Genomic DNA, 16595 nt, shown 5'->3' on the forward strand with positions numbered 1-16595 from the left:
GGAAATGATGGAGCTTGATGCACAACTGAGAGCTACCAATGCAAACATAGAATTGTTACAAACCCCCAGTTGCCAAGCTCTGTCACTCACACATTCAGATGGAATGGAATCCTACTACAGGAAAGGAACCATGTTAAAGGAACCCACAGTCACACTCAATCCTCAAGACAAAAAGTTCCAACCTACCATGCAGCAACCTCCACTACCACAGCAACCGCTAACTCAACCTTCCACGCAGCAACCTCCACTACCACAGCAACCACTAACTCAACCTTCCACGCAGCAATCTCTACAACCACAGCAACAGTTAACTCAACCTTCCTCGCAGCAATCTCTACAACCACGGCAACAGTTAACTCAACCTTCCACGCAGCAACCTCTAAAACCACAGCAACAGTTAACTCAACCTTCCACACAGCAATCTCTACAACCACAGCAACAGTTAACTCAACCTTCCACACAGCAATCTCTATAACCACAGCAACAGTTAACTCAAGCTTCCACACAGCAATCTCTACAACCACAGCAACAGTTACCTCAACCTTCCACACAGCAATCTCTACAACCACAGCAACAGTTAACTCAACCTTCCACGCAGCAACTTCTACAACCACAGCAAGTCTACAACCGGGTACAAGTCCAATGCATTGGTGGTTCATGGTTTCAGTTTTATGGTTGTAACCCGTTCGAGGGTTCATGGTTCACTGTTACAATGTTATGGTTGTAACCCGTTTGTGGGTCTGACTCTGTTCTGAAAGTTTTGAGGTTTTAACTGATTTAAGTTTGGGTCTAGCACATTGTTCTGATTTCACTGAAGGCATAGGCCTACTGATGGTGACACAATGCATGCTGGCTGTTGTAAAGGGTTCACAGCCCACAGAGGCTGAAAAACTGTCTGAAACCACTCAAAGTGTTGTCGAAACGGAGACACGAAACGGAGACGAAAACGCATATTGACACCTAAAGCCCTACTGGATAAACTGGAAACTTTGCAAAAAGAGAAAGGCAAAATTGAACAAGGCATCTAACCTGCAAAAAAGCATTTGGGAGTGGATGCAAACTGGATCCAAACATGAGGTGCAATGTGTGTTTATGACGTATTTAAACTTAGTCAATGTGTGTTTTTGAAGTATTTAAACTGAATCAATGTTTGTTGTTTATGAAGTATTTAAACTTAATCAATGTGTGTTTATGAAGTATTTCAACTTAATCAATGTGTGTTTATGAAGTATTTAAACTAAATCAATGTGTGTTACAACCACTTAATCAATGTGTGTTTATGAAGTATTTAAACTTAATCAATGTGTGTTTATGAAGTATTTCAACTTAATGTGTGTTTATGAAGTATTTAAACTGAATCAATGTGTGTTACAACCACATCAACAGTTAACTCAACCTTCCACGCAGCAACCTCTAAAACCACAGCAACTGCTAACTCAACCTTCCACACAGCAACCAATACAACCACAGCAACAGTTAACTCAACCTTCCTCGCAGCAATCTCTACAACCACAGCAACAGTTAACTCAACCTTCCACGCAGCAACCTCTACAACCACAGCAACAGTTAACTCAACCTTCCACACAGCAATCTCTACAACCACAGCAACAGTTAACTCAACCTTCCACGCAGCAACCTCTACAACCACAGCAAGTCTACAACCGGGTACAAGTCCAATGCATTGGTGGTTCATGGTTTCGGTTTTATGGTTGTAACCCGTTCGAGGGTTCATGGTTCACTGTTACAATGTTATGGTTGTAACCCGTTTGTGGGTCTGACTCTGTTCTGAAGGTTTTGAGTTTTTAACTGATTTAAGTTTGGGTTTAGCACATTGTTCTGATTTCACTGAAGGCATAGGCCTACTGATGGTGACACAATGCACGCTGGCTGTTGTAAAGGGTTCACAGCCCACAGAGGCTGAAAAACTGTCCGAAACCACTCAAAGTGCTGTCGAAACGGGGAGACGAAAAAGCATATTGACACCTAAAGCCCAACTGGATAAACTGGAAACATTGCAAAAAGAGAGAAAGGCAAAATTGAACAAGGCATCTAACCTGCAAAAAAGCATTTGGGAGTGGATGCAAACTGGATCCAAACATGAGGTGCAACGTGTGTTTATGACGTATTTAAACTTAATCAATGGGTGTTTATGAAGTATTTAAACTGAATCAATGTTTGTTGTTTATGAAGTATTTAAACTTAATCAATGTGTGTTTATGAAGTATTTCAACTTAATCAATGTGTGTATATGAAGTATTTAAACTGAATCAATGTGTGTTACAACCACAGCAACTGCTAACTCAACCTTCCACACAGCAACCTCTACAACCACAGCAACAGTTAACTCAACCTTCCAAACAGCAATCTCTACAACCACAGCAACAGTTAACTCAACCTTCCACGCAGCAACCTCTACAACCACAGCAACTGCTAACTCAACCTTCCACGCAGCAATCTCTACAACCACAGCAACTGCTAACTCAACCTTCCACACAGCAATCTCTACAACCACAGCAACAGTTAACTCAACCTGTCACACAGCAAACTCTACAACCACAGCAACAGTTAACTCAACCTTCCACACAGCAATCTCTACAACCACAGCAACAGTTAACTCAACCTTCCACACAGCAATCTCTACAACCACAGCAACAGTTATCTCAACCTTGCACGCAGCAATCCCTCAACCACCACAACCATTACTACAGCAACTACCATCACTGCAACCACTACAACCCATGGTTTTAACCCTTTTGTGGGTCTGACTCTGTTCTGAAGGTTTTGAAGTTTTAACTGTGATTTAAGTTTGGGTTTTGCACGTTGTTCTGATTTCACTGAAGGCACTGTTTTATATTTGAACTGTTGGTATTTTGCATTGCTATTTATTATGGTGTCTGATAAAGGTGTTCAGGATGAAAATGAAATATGCGTAATGGTTGAACTACCCGCCAGTGGGGCTGAAACGAATAGGCCTACTGATGGTGACGCAATGCACACTGGCTGTTGTAAAGGGTTCACAGCCCCCAGAGGCTGAAAAGTAGTCCGAAACCACTCAAAGTGTTGTTGAAACGGAGACACCGGTCATGAAACGAAAAAGCATATTGACACTCAAAGCATTTGGGAGTGGATGCAAACTGGATCCCAACATGAGGTGCAATGCGTGTTTATGAAGTATTTAAACTTAATCAATGTGTGTTTATGAAGTATTTAAACTTAATCAATGTGTGTTTATGAAGTATTTAAACTGAATCAATGTGTGTTTATGAAGTATTTAAACTTAATCAAGGAAGCAAGAGATGCTCAGAAGGCTCTGTTGCCAGTATTGCCCCCGGAAGAGAAGGCAAAACATGATTTATGGTTCAATGCAAAAATTATAAATGAATCCTACAACAGGAAAGGAAACATGTTAAAGGAAACTGCAGTCCCACTCAATCCTCAAGCCAAAGAGATCCAACATACACACTACCACAGCAACCGCTAACTCAACCTTCCAAGCAACAATCTCTACAACCACAGCAACAGTAAACTCGACCTTCCACGCAGCAATCTCTACAACCACAGCAACAGTTAACTCAACCTTCCACGCAGCAACCTCTACAACAACAGCAAAAGTTAACTCGGCCTTCCACGCAGCAATCTCTACAACCACAGCAACAGTTAACTCAACCTTCCACGCAGCAACCTCTACAACCACAGCAAGTCTACAACCGGGTACAAGTCCAATGCATTGGTGGTTCATGGTTTCAGTTTTTTGATTGCAACCCGGGGTACAAGTCCAATCCATTGGTGGTTCATTGTTTCAGTTGTATGGTTGTAACCGTTCGAAGGTTCATGGTTCATTGTTACAATGTTATGGTTGCCCCCGTTTGTGGGTCTGACTCTGTTCTGAAGGTTTTGAGGTTTTAACTGATTTAAGTTTGGGTTTTGCACATTGTTCTGATTTCACTGAAGGCATAGGCCTACTGATGGTGACACAATGCACGCTGGCTGTTCTAAAGGGTTCACAGCCCCCAGAGGCTGAAAAACTGTCCGAAACCACTCAAAGTGCTGTCGAAACAGAGACACGAAACGGAGACACGAAAAAGCATATTGACACCCAAAGCCCTACTGGATAAACTGGAAACTTTGCTAAAAGAGAGAAAGGCAAAATTGAACAAGGCATCTAACCTGCAAAAAAGCATTTGGGAGTGGATGCAAACTGGATCCAAACATGAGGTGCAATGTGTGTTTATGAAGTATTTAAACTTAATCAATGTGTGTTTATGAAGTATTTAAACTGAATCAATGTGTGTTTATGAAGCATTTAAACTGAATCAATGTGTGTTTATGAAGTATTTAAACTTAATCAAGGAAGCAAGAGATGCTCAGAAGGCTCTGTTGCCAGTATTGCCCCCGGAGGAGAAGGCAAAACGTGATTTATGGTTTAATGCAAAAATGATAAATGTCAAGGAATTTGTGGATGAAGTGAATACTTGGACACAAAATACAAAGGAAAACATTCTGAAAAAGAAAAGGGAAATGGAGGAGGAGGAAGAAATGCTGAAAAAGAGAAAGGAAATGATGGAGCTTGATGCACAACTGAGAGCTACCAATGCAAACATAGAATTGTTACAAACCCCCAGTTGCCAAGCTCTGTCACTCACACATTCAGATGGAATGGAATCCTACTACAGGAAAGGAACCATGTTAAAGGAACCCACAGTCACACTCAATCCTCAAGACAAAAAGTTCCAACCTACCATGCAGCAACCTCCACTACCACAGCAACCGCTAACTCAACCTTCCACGCAGCAACCTCCACTACCACAGCAACCACTAACTCAACCTTCCACGCAGCAATCTCTAGAACCACAGCAACAGTTAACTCAACCTTCCTCGCAGCAATCTCTACAACCACGGGAACAGTTAACTCAACCTTCCACGCAGCAACCTCTAAAACCACAGCAACAGTTAACTCAACCTTCCACACAGCAATCTCTACAACCACAGCAACAGTTAACTCAACCTTCCACACAGCAATCTCTATAACCACAGCAACAGTTAACTCAAGCTTCCACACAGCAATCTCTACAACCACAGCAACAGTTACCTCAACCTTCCACACAGCAATCTCTACAACCACAGCAACAGTTAACTCAACCTTCCACGCAGCAACTTCTACAACAACAGCAAGTCTACAACCGGGTACAAGTCCAATGCATTGGTGGTTCATGGTTTCAGTTTTATGGTTGTAACCCGTTCGAGGGTTCATGGTTCACTGTTACAATGTTATGGTTGTAACCCGTTCGTGGGTCTGACTCTGTTCTGAAAGTTTTTAGGTTTTAACTGATTTAAGTTTGGGTCTAGCACATTGTTCTGATTTCACTGAAGGCATAGGCCTACTGATGGTGACACAATGCACGCTGGCTGTTGTAAAGGGTTCACAGCCCACAGAGGCTGAAAAACTGTCTGAAACCACTCAAAGTGTTGTCGAAACGGAGACACGAAACGGAGACGAAAACGCATATTGACACCTAAAGCCCTACTGGATAAACTGGAAACTTTGCAAAAAGAGAAAGGCAAAATTGAACAAGGCATCTAACCTGCAAAAAAGCATTTGGGAGTGGATGCAAACTGGATCCAATCATGAGGTGCAATGTGTGTTTATGACGTATTTAAACTTAGTCAATGTGTGTTTTTGAAGTATTTAAACTGAATCAATGTTTGTTGTTTATGAAGTATTTAAACTTAATCAATGTGTGTTTATGAAGTATTTCAACTTAATCAATGTGTGTTTATGAAGTATTTAAACTGAATCAATGTGTGTTACAACCACAGCAACTGCTAACTCAACCTTCCACACAGCAACCTCTACAACCACAGCAACAGTTAACTCAACCTTCCACACAGCAATCTCTACAACCACAGCAACAGTTAACTCAACCGTCCACGCAGCAATCTCTACAACCACAGCAACAGTTAACACAACCTTCCACGCAGCAATCTCTACAACCACAGCAACTGTTAACTCAACTTTCCACGCAGCAATCTCTACAACCACAGCAACAGTTAACTCAACCTTCCACACAGCAATCTCTACAACCACAGCAACAGTTAACTCAACCTTCCACACAGCAATCTCTACAACCACAGCAAGTCTACAATCGGGTACAAGTCCAATGCATTGGTGGTTCATGGTTTCAGTTTTATGGTTGTAACCCGTTCGAGGGTTCATGGTTCACTGTTACAATCTTATGGTTGTAACCCGTTCGTGGGTCTGACTCTGTTCTGAGGGTTTTGAGGTTTTAATTGATTTAAGTTTGGGTCTAGCACATTGTTCTGATTTCACTGAAGGCATAGGCCTACTGATGATGACACAATGCACGCTGGCTGTTGTAAAGGGTTCACAGCCCCCAGAGGGTGAAAAACTGTCCGAAACCACTCAAAGTGCTGTCGAAACGGAGACACGAAACGGAGACGAAAAAGCATATTGACACCTAAAGCCCTACTGGATAAACTGGAAACTTTGTTAAAAGAGAGAAAGGCAAAATTGAACAAGGCATCTAACCTGCAAAAAAGCATTTGGGAGTGGATGCAAACTGGATCCAAACATGGGGTGCAATGTGTGTTTATGAAGTATTTAAACTGAATCAATGTGTGTTTATGAAGCATTTAAACTGTATCAATGTGTGTTTATGAAGTATTTAAACTTAATCAAGGAAGCAAGAGATGCTCAGAAGGCTCTGTTGCCAGTATTGCCCCCGGAGGAGAAGGCAAAACATGATTTATGGTTTAATGCAAAAATGATAAATGTCAAGGAATTTGTGGATGAAGTGAATACTTGGACACAAAGTACAAAGGAAAACATTCTGAAAAAGAAAAGGGAAATGGAGGAGGAGGAAGAAATGCTGAAAAAGAGAAAGGAAATGATGGAGCTTGATGCACAACTGAGAGCTACCAATGCAAACATAGTAGTGTTACAAACCCCCAGTCGCCAAGCTCAGTCACTCAGATGGAATGGAATCCTACAACAGGAAAGGAACCATGTTAAAGGAACCCACAGTCACACTCAATCCTCAAGCCAAAGAGTTCCAACCTACCATGCAGCAACCTCCACTACCACAACAACCGCTAACTCAACCTTCCACGCAGCAACCTCTACAACCACAGCAACAGTTAACTCAACCTTCCACGCAGCAACCTCTACAACCACAGCAACAGTTAACTCAACCTTCCACACAGCAATCTCTACAACCACAGCAACAGTTAACTCAACCTTACACACAGCAACCTCTACACAGCTAGTCTACAATCGGGTACAAGTCCAATGCATTGGTGGTTCATGGTTTCAGTTCTATGGTTGCAACCCGTTCGAGGGTCTGACTCTGTTCTGAAGGTTTTGAGGTTTTAACTGATTTAAGTTTGGGTTTAGCACATTGTTCTGATTTCACCGAAGGCATAGGCCTACTGATGGTGACACAATGCACGCTGGCTGTTGTAAAGGGTTCACAGCCGCCAGAGGCTGAAACTGTCCGAAACCACTCAAAGTGTTGTTGAAACGGAGACACGAAACGGAGACACGGAACAGCATATTGACACCTAAAGCCCTACTGGATAAACTGGAAACTTTGCTAAAAGAGAGCGAGGCAAAATTGAACAAGGCATCTAACCTGCAAAAAAGCATTTGGGAGTGGATGCAAACTGGATCCCAACTTGAGGTGCAATGTGTGTTTATGAAGTATTTAAACTTAATCAATGTGTGTTTATGAAGTATTCAAACTTAATCAATGTGTGTTTATGAAGTATTCAAACTTAATGTGTGTTTATGAAGTATTTAAACTTAATGTGTGTTTATGAAGTATTCAAACTGAATCAATGTGTGTTTATGAAGTATTCAAACTTAATCATTGTGTGTTTATGAAGTATTTAAACTTAATCAATGTGTGTTTATGAAGTATTTAAACTGAATCAATGTGTGTTTATGAAGTATTTAATCTTAATCAAGGAAGCAAGAGATGCTCAGAAGGCTCTGTTGCCAGTATTGCCCCCGGAGGAGAAGGCAAAACATGATTTATGGTTCAATGCAAAAATGATAAATGAATCCTACAATGGGAAAGGAAACTTGTTAAAGGAACCCACAGTCACACTCAATCCTCAAGCCAAAGAGTTCCAACCTACCATGCAGCAACCTCCACTACCACAGCAACCGCTAACTCGACCTTCCACGCAGCAATCTCTACAACCACAGCAACAGTTAACTCGACCTTCCACGCAGCAGTCTCTACAACCACAGCAACAGTTAAATCAACCTTCCATGCAGCAATCTCTACAACCACAGCAACAGTTAACTCAACCTTCCACGCAGCAATCAATACAACCACAGCAACAGTTAACTCAACCTTCCACGCAGCAATCTCTACAACCACAGCAACAGTTAACTCAATCTTCCACGCAGCAATCTCTACAACCACAGCAACAGCTAACTCAATCTTCCACGCAGCAATCTGGGAACATGTTTCCATTCAGACATATCTCCATTCCGACTACAACCACAGCAACAGCTAACTCAACCTTCCACGCATCAATCTCTACAACCACAGCAACAGTTAGCTCAACCTTCCACACAGCAATCTCTACAACCACAGCAAGTCTACAACCGGGTACAAGTCCAATGCATTGGTGGTTCATGGTTTCAGTTTTATGGTTGTAACCCGGGTACAAGTCCAATGCATTGGTGGTTCATGGTTTCAGTTTTATGGTTGTAACCCGGGTACAAGTCCAATGCATTGGTGGTTCATTGTTTCAGTTTTATGGTTGTAACCCGATCAAGGGTTCATGGTTCACTGTTACAATGTTATGGTTGCAACCCGTTCGTGGGTCTGACTCTGTTCTGAAGGTTTTGAGGTTTTAACTGATTTAAGTTTGGGTTTTGCACGTTGTTCTGATTTCACTGAAGGCATAGGTCTACTGATGGTGACACAATGCAAGCTGGCTGTTGTAAAGGGTTCACAGCCCCCAGAGGGTGAAAAACTGTCCGAAACCACTCAAAGTGCTGTCGAAACAGAGACACGAAACGGAAACATGAAAAAGCTTATTGACACCTAAAGCCCTACTGGATAAACTGGAAACTTTGCTAAAAGAGAGAAAGGCAAAATTGAACAAGACATCTAACCTGCAAAAAAGCATTTGGGAGTGGATGCAAACTGGATCCAAACATGAGGTGCAATGTGTGTTTAGGAAGTATTTAAACTTAATCAATGTGTGTTTATGAAGTATTTAAACTTAATCAAGGAAGCAAGAGATGCTCAGAAGGCTCTGTTGCCAGTATTGCGCCCGGAGGAGAAGGCAAAACATGAACTATGGTTCAATGCAAAAATTATAAATGTCAAGGAATTAGTGGATGAAGTGAATACTTGGACACAAAGTACAAAGGAAAACATTCTGAAAAAGAAAAGGGAAATGGAGGAGGAGGAAGAAATGCTGAAAAAGAGAAAGGAAATGATGGAGCTTGATGCACAACTGAGAGCTACCAATGCAAACATAGTAGTGTTACAAACCCCCAGTTGCCAAGCTCTGTCACTCACACATTCAGATGGAATGGAATCCTACTACAGGAAATAAACCATGTTAAAGGAACCCACAGTCACACTCAATCCTCAAGCCAAAGAGTTCCAACCTACAATGCAGCAACCTCCACTACCACAACAACAGTTAACTCAACCTTCCACACAGCAACCTCTACAACCACAGCAACCGCTAACTCAACCTTCCACACAGCAACCTCTACAACCACAGCAACAGCTAACTCAACCTTCCACACAGCAACCTCTACAACCACAGCAAGTCTACAATCGGGTACAAGTCCAATGCATTGGTGGTTCATGGTTTCAGTTTTATGGTTGTAACCCCTTCGAGGGTTCATGGTTCACTGTTACAATGTTATGGTTGCAACCCGTTCGTGGGTCTGACTCTGTTCTGAAGGTTTTGAGGTTTTAACTGATTTAAGTTTGGGTTTAGCACATTGTTCTGATTTCACTGAAGGCATAGGCCTACTGATGGTGACACAATGCACACTCGCTGTTGTAAAGGGTTCACAGCCCCCAGAGGCTGAAACTGTACGAAACCACTCAAAGCGCTGTCGAAACGGAGACACGAAAAAGCATATTGACACCTAAAGCGCTACTGGATAAACTGGGAAACCTTGCTAAAAGAGAGAAAGGCAAAATTGAACAAGGCATCTAACCTGCAAAAAAGCATTTGGTAGTGGATGCAAACTGGATCCCAACATGAGGTTCAATGTGTGTTTATGAAGTATTTAAACTTAATCAATGTGTGTTTATGAAGTATTTAAACTGAATCAATGTGTGTTTATGAAGCATTTAAACTGAATCAATGTGTTTATGAAGTATTTAAACTTAATCAATGTGTGTTTATGACGTATTTAAACTGAGTCGATGTGTGTTTAAGTATTCAAACTTAAATGAAGTATTTAAACTGAATCAATGTGTGTTTATGAAGTATTTAAACTGAATCAATGTGTGTTTATGAAGTATTTAAACTGAATCAAGGAAGCAAGAGATGCTCAGAAGGCTCTGTTGCCAGTATTGCCCCCAGAGGAGAAGGCAAAACATGATTTATGGTTCAATGCAAAAGTTCCAACCTACCATGCAGCAACCTCTACAACCACAGCAACTGCTAACTCAACCTTCCACACAGCAATCTCTACAACCACAGCAACCGCTAACTCAACCTTCCACGCAGCAATCTCTACAACCACAGCAACAGTTAACTCAACCTTCCATGCAGCAATCTCTACAACCACAGCAACAGTTATTTCAACCTTCCACGCAGCAATCTCTACAACCACAGCAACAGTTAACTCAACCTTCCACGCAGCAATCTCTACAACCACAGCAACCGCTAACTCAAACTTCCACGCAGCAATCTCTACAACCACAGCAACTGCTAATTCCAACTTCCACGCAGCAATCTCTACAACCACAGCAACCGCTAACTCAACCTTCCACTTAGCAATCTCTACAACCACGGCAACAGTTAACGCAACCTTCCACTTAGCAATCTCTACAACCACGGCAACAGTTAACTCAAACTTCCACGCAGTAATCTCTACAACCACAGCAACCGCTATTACAAAGACAAAATGAAATAACCGCCATGCTAGTACAGCTACAAACCTTTCACTTACTGACGTCAAGAGAGATTCCATGTTTTGATGGAGATCCCCTGCAGTACAGAAGCTTTGTCAGAGCCTTTGAACATTGTGTGGAGAAAAATGCAAGATTGCGACATTGTTTGTATTATTTGGAAAAGCACACCCAAGGGCAGCCACGAGCGCTTGTGAGTAGCTGTAAGCACATGGCTCCGGACAGAGGCTATGAAATGCCAAGATGTACTATAGTTTAACCAGTACCATAGTCACTCATTGTATACTACATAATTCTTTGTAGCCATACTGTGCATACCGAAACAAAGTGAAACAGAGTAAAACACCAGACTATACACTGATCCATTCAATCTTAAGGAATCCAAAAGCAAAAGACACTGGTATGGAACTCCTAGTTCCACTGTTGACTATGGACGAGGTTCAATTCCCCGCAGTGTCCTGCTCATTGGGTTTTATAAAAGTGTTGAATGGAACGAGAGTCTGTCTGTATCATAGTTTGTTTGGTCAGTAACAAGTCTGCACCGGTCTAGTTATAAAATATAAATCACAACACAATTAACACAAACTCACAGAAGATCAAAACATAACTGAGGTTTCAAAGTTAATCACAGTCAGAGCAATGTTTCATGCCCATGGGGCATGTTGTGTAGGCCTACATGACAATACATTAACGAAGAAGCAATGAAACAATGGCATGGTATGGTTTGGTTGCTGGAAATCCAGAAGTCACCACATACAATACAATACAATACTGTTTAGCTATTAGTCTTTCAACTTTCACATTTTCCCCTCAATGTCCCTTCCTGCAATGGGAAATAAGCATGACGTGCACAAAATGAAGAGAGAAAGAGAGAGAGAGGGAGGGAGGGAGGGAGAGAGAGAGAGTGAGAGAGGGAGAGAGAGAGGGAGGGAGAGAGAGAGAGGGAGGGGGAGGGAGAAAGAGAGAGGGAGGGAGGGAGAGAGAGAGAGGTATTCCTACGTGCCCCTCCTGTTTTTGACAGAATCGTTCATAAATGATACTAGTGTTTTTCTATTGCTACATTCTTGATTATTAATTGCAATATTAGATGTGGAAATAGTAGCCCTTGTGGCAGCATGTGCTCGTCACAGACTTCACAGACCACATGCTTCTCGCTGACTGCTCCAACCTGCAAGTGCATCAGAGCAGGAAACCTGTCGGTGCAGCCCCTTGCTGTCAAATAAAAGCATAGATTAAAATTACTACTATTTGTCACATACATTGCTGTATGCAAGATTTGTTCTCCGCATTGGAGCGGTGAGCTCAGCCGTGCCGTGCTTGGGAAATCAATAGTGGTGATCAGCCCCCCCCCCCAATCCAACCCTTGATGCTGAGTGCCAAGCAGGGAGGCATTGGGTCCCATTTTTACAGTCTTTTGTATGACCGGCCGGGGATTGAACCCCATAACCTCACAGTCTCAGGGCAGACTCTCAGACCACTGAGCTGGTAATACCTCTCCAATGATTGGGACCAAATGTGAAGCGGGTTGTGTTTTAGAGAAAACGGAATTGAACTGAACACTAGAAGAGCTTTGGTTTCTGAGAAGTGTGATAAAGGCTGATAAAAAGGCTTCATAACATAAATTAGTTAAACTAGAAGCTACTCTTCTGATGGAACATAGTTAAACTACAAGCTACTCTTCTGATGGAACATAGTTAAACTACAAGCTACTCTTCTGATGGAACATAGTTAAACTACAAGCTACTCTTCTGATGGAACATAGTTAAACTACAAGCTACTCTTCTGATGGAACATAGTTAAACTACAAGCTACTCTTCTGATGGAACATAGTTAAACTACAAGCTACTCTTCTGATGGAACATAGTTAAACTACAAGCTACTCTTCCGTGCACCGGGTCAGATCAGTTACTGTGGCCTCCTGCGGTGCTATAATAGCTCAATGTAAAAAAGGTGCCATGTTTTCTTCTGCCTTTCACAGCAATCGGACACTGCATTCATGATTTGAGACATTTTGTTCCAAAAATGTGTTAGCAAAAGTCAACCTGCTGGTGGCGCTATAACAGGCCAATGTGAAATAGGTGGCACAGTTTGGCAATTGGCAGCGACCGGGCCAACAGTGCCGGAGATTAGCTGTCACAGACAGAAGGATGGCCGGACGCCGGACACATGGACACACAGGGGTGAAAACATTGTCTTCCCCATGCCTTCGGCCTGGCGGAGACAATCAACTTTTGTAAATGTACAATTAATCCTCGTGTAACATGGTTAATAATGCTTCCACTTGCCCATGCATTAGATGTATATAGTGTTCCACCTTAAGAGTGTCCTGCCACCTTAAGACAATTGGCGTGACCGTCTTTAGACAATGACGTTGTCTCGTTCACTTCCTATTCTCTCCCTGATATGAGAGTGGTAGGTTGTGTTTCTTGTGCTCTGGAGATTATTTTATTTATGTTGTTATTTTCGTATGAATATATGAATACATTTGTACACAGAGATATTATGATATATAATGATGCTTTAGATAGTATTCTAATTTCACTGTGTCTGCTCAACTGTTCAACAATTTTGAAAATAAATATCTTTTCTAAAAAAAATTACAATTCAAAAATAGTGTAATATGTGATCAACAACACATCTTCCTGCAACAAAGTACGTGGGGATCTGCTCTCTTTTTACAAATCTCAAACCCCATAACACGATAATGAGATTATAATAACCTGTCATAACACGATAATGAGATTATAATAAGGTGTCATAGCTGGTGGTCAGGGTGGTTATGAGGTTATGAGGTAACATGTTGGAGCTGAGGGGCTTACGGCCAGGGCTTAGTGTGGTTATTATTATGACAACCTGTCCACAGGCATATTGTGAATGTCTTTCTCCATGGTAAAAACTGCATCGGGACTCGGAGCATACGTAGATATTACGAAATAACATTTGTTCGACATGGGTGAATGTTAACCTAGCCGACGCTGGTAAATGTTAACCTACTATGCCTAAACCTAACCCAAACCCTAACCCATAACCTCACAGAAAAATATGTCTAAACCTAACCCAAACCCTAACCCTAACCTCACTGAAAGATATGTCTAAACCGAACCCTGAAACCTAACCCCCGAACTAATGACACGTAGAAATAGCGAGAATAGAGTAACGAAGTCATGACGTGACTCGCTCATCCCTCGGTTCCAAGGAAGTCATTCTCTATGGAGAATAACATCGAGTCATCTTAAAATCGTCTCATATAAGCATTGGGGTCCAAAAGTAAACAAACAGTCTTCGCGATATTGTCGGTGAGGTGGCTCTGTGTGGTTTTTGATAGTCAGTCACTCATATTTGATAAAGCCTGTTTCTAGCGAAAATGTAACTAATTCGGCGACAGTAACATTAGTGTTTTCTCACCATCAGTTGATTCTTCACATCCATATGAGTCAAACCGCTGAGATAATTTGTTTATAATTGGGACACGCCCTCTTGAGAGAAATTGTATGAATGCTATGTTTAAAAAGAAAATGCCATTTACTGTAAGCCTAAAGCCAAAAGGTAACAACTGCGATGCGTTTGTGTTGCATTTCATCACACTGTCAGAGCTGTACGTGGACTTGGCGTTTGCTATACAATTACAATACTGGTTGCTTCTCAATCTTATTATCAAGGACCACCATAACTCTGAGAGCGTTCAAATGGAACCAAATGGACCCGTAAGATAAGGATCCATTTGGATGGGAACCGTTTAGGATTTTAAGAATTCAGATTCTTTAAGGGTCCCAACCCTAGTACTATGTCTAGCCCTGAGTGATGAATGCTAGGGTGTTGTAGTGTGTCTAGCTGTGAGTGACCAATGCTACGCTGTTTGCTGTCTGTACCTCAACGTTGGAGATTTTGTCCTCAGCCTCTTGAACACAGGCTCTCCAGTTGCTTCTTGGAACGTTCAAAGCTTGAGGGGGGAACCTGGAAAAGATCGGGACACCACAGAATGACGTGAATGGAACCGTTTGGTATGCACACGATACCAAACACAAACAGCAGGTAACAGCTAAATAGTAGTGTGCCTGGTGTTTAGAGGTGTGTGTGTGTGTGTTAGAATTGTTAGAAGCCGGAGAGTGTTAAGCCTCGAACAGAGTCGGGTCTACGGTGGAAGGCTATCCACTGCGGTGTAGTGCGGTGTAGTCTTTTTGATCGCCCATATGAAAAAGGTCTATGGGAATTCAAAATGGGGGAAGAAAACCGCAAACCAGGTAGGATGTGTAAATTACGTCACACTTCACTACTCTATTGCCCAACTGCATCATGGTCTGGAGACGTAGAGGGCACTTTTTACAGACGGGTAAAAGAGCTGTCTATGTGTGCACCGTGCCTGACATGTATAACAACCCTGACATGTAGAATAACTCATTTAGCTGAGTGGTGACCACTGTGGTGCATCTGTAAGAATGCAGAGAGGCTTCTTCTTCTCTTTTTTATTCTTTTTTATTTAAGTGTTTTCATTCTAACAAAGAGTTTCTTAAGGGCGAAAAGATGTTGGAAATGTTTGCCTATGACATTCCCAAAGTTGGGATGCCACGTTGAAAGTGGTTCATGGTTTTATACACTAAACATGCTTTCATAACACGGGTCACATGTTGATGGACGGGCATCGATTGCGATGAAATCAGATTAATCTGCAAAAACAAGATGAGGACAAGACGCATAAAATAAGTGAATCTGAGGTTGAATGTGAAAGTCAGGCCATTGCCATCCCATGATGCCCCAAATGACGCCTCTATCCAGCATAGCTTAAGGCAAGGCCCACATTTTAACTAAAATCTTTTAAAACATTTTGAGATGGGGGTCCCCTGGCCAAAATACATATCATTCTGGGGGTCCTTAGATGGGGTCCCCTGGCCAAAATACTTATCATTTTGACAAAGTTTGAGAACCACTGATAGGCCTGTATATATTCCTCTTTTTATTGTGCCTTGCTCTTTTTTACACAACAGTACTTTTTATTTTTCATAATACTTCTCTGTAACTTAAAACTGCTGTGCTGCCACTGGGTGACTGATTTTCCCCCTTGGGATAATAAAGGTATCTATCTATCTATCTATCTATCTATCTATCTATCTATCTACCTACCTACCTACCTACCTACCTACCTACCTACCTACCTACCTACCTACCTACCTACCTACCTACCTATCTATCTATCTATCTATCTATCTATAGGCCGATTCTACAAATGTCTTTTTCTGAAAAAAAATAAAAAATAAACGTATGTTGCTACATCAGTGAACATAATGACCGTGGGAACATCGTGGTGACTTTTGACTTTTGATCCAATTTTCTCCAGCTCGCACTTAGGAATGAGTGTCTGACAGACACAGAGACACAGACACACAGAGACACACAGAGACACAGAGACACATAGACACAGAGACACAGAGACACAGAGACACACAGAGACACACA

General features: G+C 41.9%; 1 protein-coding gene across 1 annotated transcript in view; it reads right to left on the reverse strand.

Annotated features, from left to right (window-relative positions):
- Nucleotides 1-16595, reverse strand: part of fam219aa (family with sequence similarity 219 member Aa) — a 143428-nt gene that overhangs the window by 72960 nt on the left and 53873 nt on the right. The window contains exon 2 of the mRNA XM_080727782.1: nucleotides 15014-15098. Coding sequence (XP_080583908.1) covers nucleotides 15014-15098 — 85 coding nt within the window. The remainder of the gene's footprint in view (nucleotides 1-15013; nucleotides 15099-16595) is intronic.

Source organism: Nannobrachium achirus (assembly GCF_963921795.1).
Source record: "Nannobrachium achirus genome assembly, chromosome: 6".
In the NCBI taxonomy this organism is placed as follows: domain Eukaryota; kingdom Metazoa; phylum Chordata; class Actinopteri; order Myctophiformes; family Myctophidae; genus Nannobrachium; species Nannobrachium achirus.